The sequence below is a fragment of the Halyomorpha halys genome, unplaced genomic scaffold (genome assembly GCF_000696795.3).
Source record: "Halyomorpha halys isolate HHAL.00 unplaced genomic scaffold, Hhal_1.1 Scaffold523.1, whole genome shotgun sequence".
Classification (NCBI taxonomy): domain Eukaryota; kingdom Metazoa; phylum Arthropoda; class Insecta; order Hemiptera; family Pentatomidae; genus Halyomorpha; species Halyomorpha halys.
In genome coordinates, this window is record NW_027111178.1 from 220,303 (window position 1) to 222,609 (window position 2,307).

Genomic DNA, 2,307 nt, shown 5'->3' on the forward strand with positions numbered 1-2,307 from the left:
CTTGTTTATTGAAATAAATGTATAGTTCTCCTATTTCAGCATATCATTATGAATGAAATGAGAAAATAACCATTTAATGTTTTAATCCAGTCCTCAACTTCAAAACTTGTTATTATTATTATTTAGAAAATATTATATCTAAATGATTGACCTTATTTTTCAAAATATGGAGGAGATGGTTCTAAGTGTGGTCAAAGAGTAATAAAAAATAGTTAACAACTATTTAACTGTCGTTTAACCCCACTTTGTAGGGCTTCGTGCCTAAAAAGATACAAAACAAACTAAAAATAGTTTGAAAATTTGAGATAATAAGATGCAAAAAAGTATACTCTGATGGAGTTTAAAATTATGTAAATACAAGAGAAAAGAAAATTATATAAAAATGAACACAAAAAGAAATACAAATAAGAGGTATAATAATAAGTATAAATAGAAAAAAAAAAATAGAACCCTAAAAAATCTAATAATCTATGATATTTTTCTTTTACATTTACTTATTATTGTACATCTTATTTCTGTGTTCATTTTTATATAATTTTCTTTTCACTTATATTTACATATTTCTCCTTCATATTATAAGAATAATGTTCATTTAATGCTAATCTCGTTCTAAAAAGGAAATAACAACACGAACAGAAAGGTGCTTAGTATCCATGGGAATGACACATCGATATATACAAAACTAAATGCTTGGCTAGTCTGTTTGGTCCCTGATAGTTTTTTATCAGGCATGTGAACACTAACTGGGTACCCCTCGCCTGATTATGGAGAAATTTTTCATCAAACCTTGAAAAAGTTTTTTGGCTAAATATGCCTGGGTTATTCCACGCCTCCCAAACCCCCTGGGAGCATGCAGCCCTATCAAGGAGGCCTCAGAAATATCACATCACATGTGCTCCTGCAAGTCTAGATCTGCTAATAAAATATATAATTTACTTTTGATGAAATTTGTTTTTTCCCAGAAATGAACCTCAGTAATTTAATATTGTACAAACTCAAACATTCCTTAGAATGGAGCTCTGCTCCAGTAAAAGGACATTGTGCAAATAACCAATTTTATATTTGTTTTCATTTTAATAAATGTTTTGTTATAGGGGTTAGAAAAAAAAAGTTTTTTAAATGTCATAATTTTTTTTTTAATATTGTCTTATATTTGTAAAATATTGAATTAATTATTAAAAGAATTCAAATTGTAACATTAAAAAAAAAAATTAGTAATATCGTTGACTTACAAGAGAAATATACTTGGTCAGTAATTGAAAATCTGAGATACTGATGATAAAACCATAATTTTTTTTTTAAAATATTATGGAAATAGTAATTTTACTTATTATAAGCAGATATCTATGATATTAATAAATTCTTCTTAATATTTTAAACTTTAAAACCCAACTAATTCAAAACTATATGCCAACAATATGTGATACCTGTCAAAATAGAACTAGAATCGAAAGAAACCCTTTTTATTATTTGAATTATCAGTGCTGGGCAAACACTAGTTATAAAAAAAAACTATAATTAAATTGTCATGGAGATAATACTTATTAATTAATAAACCATTTTTAATTAAAAATTGTATCCATGACAATTTAGTTTAAGTTTATTTATCACTAATTTTTGCCCAGCTCTAGTTTTCTTTTATTGAAAACAAATAGTAGTGATGAGTGAATTTTTCAAAATTTGTTTTACAAATACAATTTCACAGTGAAAATTTCAAATGACAAAATTTAAATTTGACCATAGTAGTAAAAATTAAACTTAAACTTAAAAATTAATCTATTAGTAAATACACTAAAGATATTCATAAATTTAATTGTAATATAATCAGCACTTTTTTTTTTTTCTTAAATACATAAGTGGTTTATTTTTGTAAAGTAGATATAACATGTATACTGACCTGTCCAAATTGATTGCATGGGATACCAAGTATGACCAAACCATCTCCATATTTGGCCTGCAGTGCACTCAGACCAATATAGTGAGGAGTGAACCCTCAGAAAGTCGCTACGTTAACTATTAAAACAACCTATGAAATAAGATAAGCATTAATTAAAAAAGAAGAGAAATGTTTCAAATAATGCAGCCTATATGCTTCGGACAGATGGGTCATTTATTAAAAGAAAAAAAGAATTATTTTTTATTTATATAGTTGTTTGAGAGTGGTTTAGTTTATTTTTAAAACAATCTTGATCCTTTTCTCTCAACTTCATTATTTTTTAACATCCGACGTTTCGACCTCTCAGGTCATTCTCAAGGATTCCTTATTCTGTCTTCACTCCTTTTTTTTCTTTAAAATTCATTAATGCT

At 26.4% G+C, this 2,307-nt stretch overlaps 1 protein-coding gene across 1 annotated transcript in view; it reads right to left on the bottom strand.

The window, feature by feature from the left end:
- Positions 1–2,307, bottom strand: part of LOC136796213 (glutathione peroxidase-like) — a 43,937-nt gene that overhangs the window by 39,728 nt on the left and 1,902 nt on the right. The window contains 1 exon segment of the mRNA XM_067049262.1: positions 1,898–2,026. Coding sequence (XP_066905363.1) covers positions 1,898–2,026 — 129 coding nt within the window.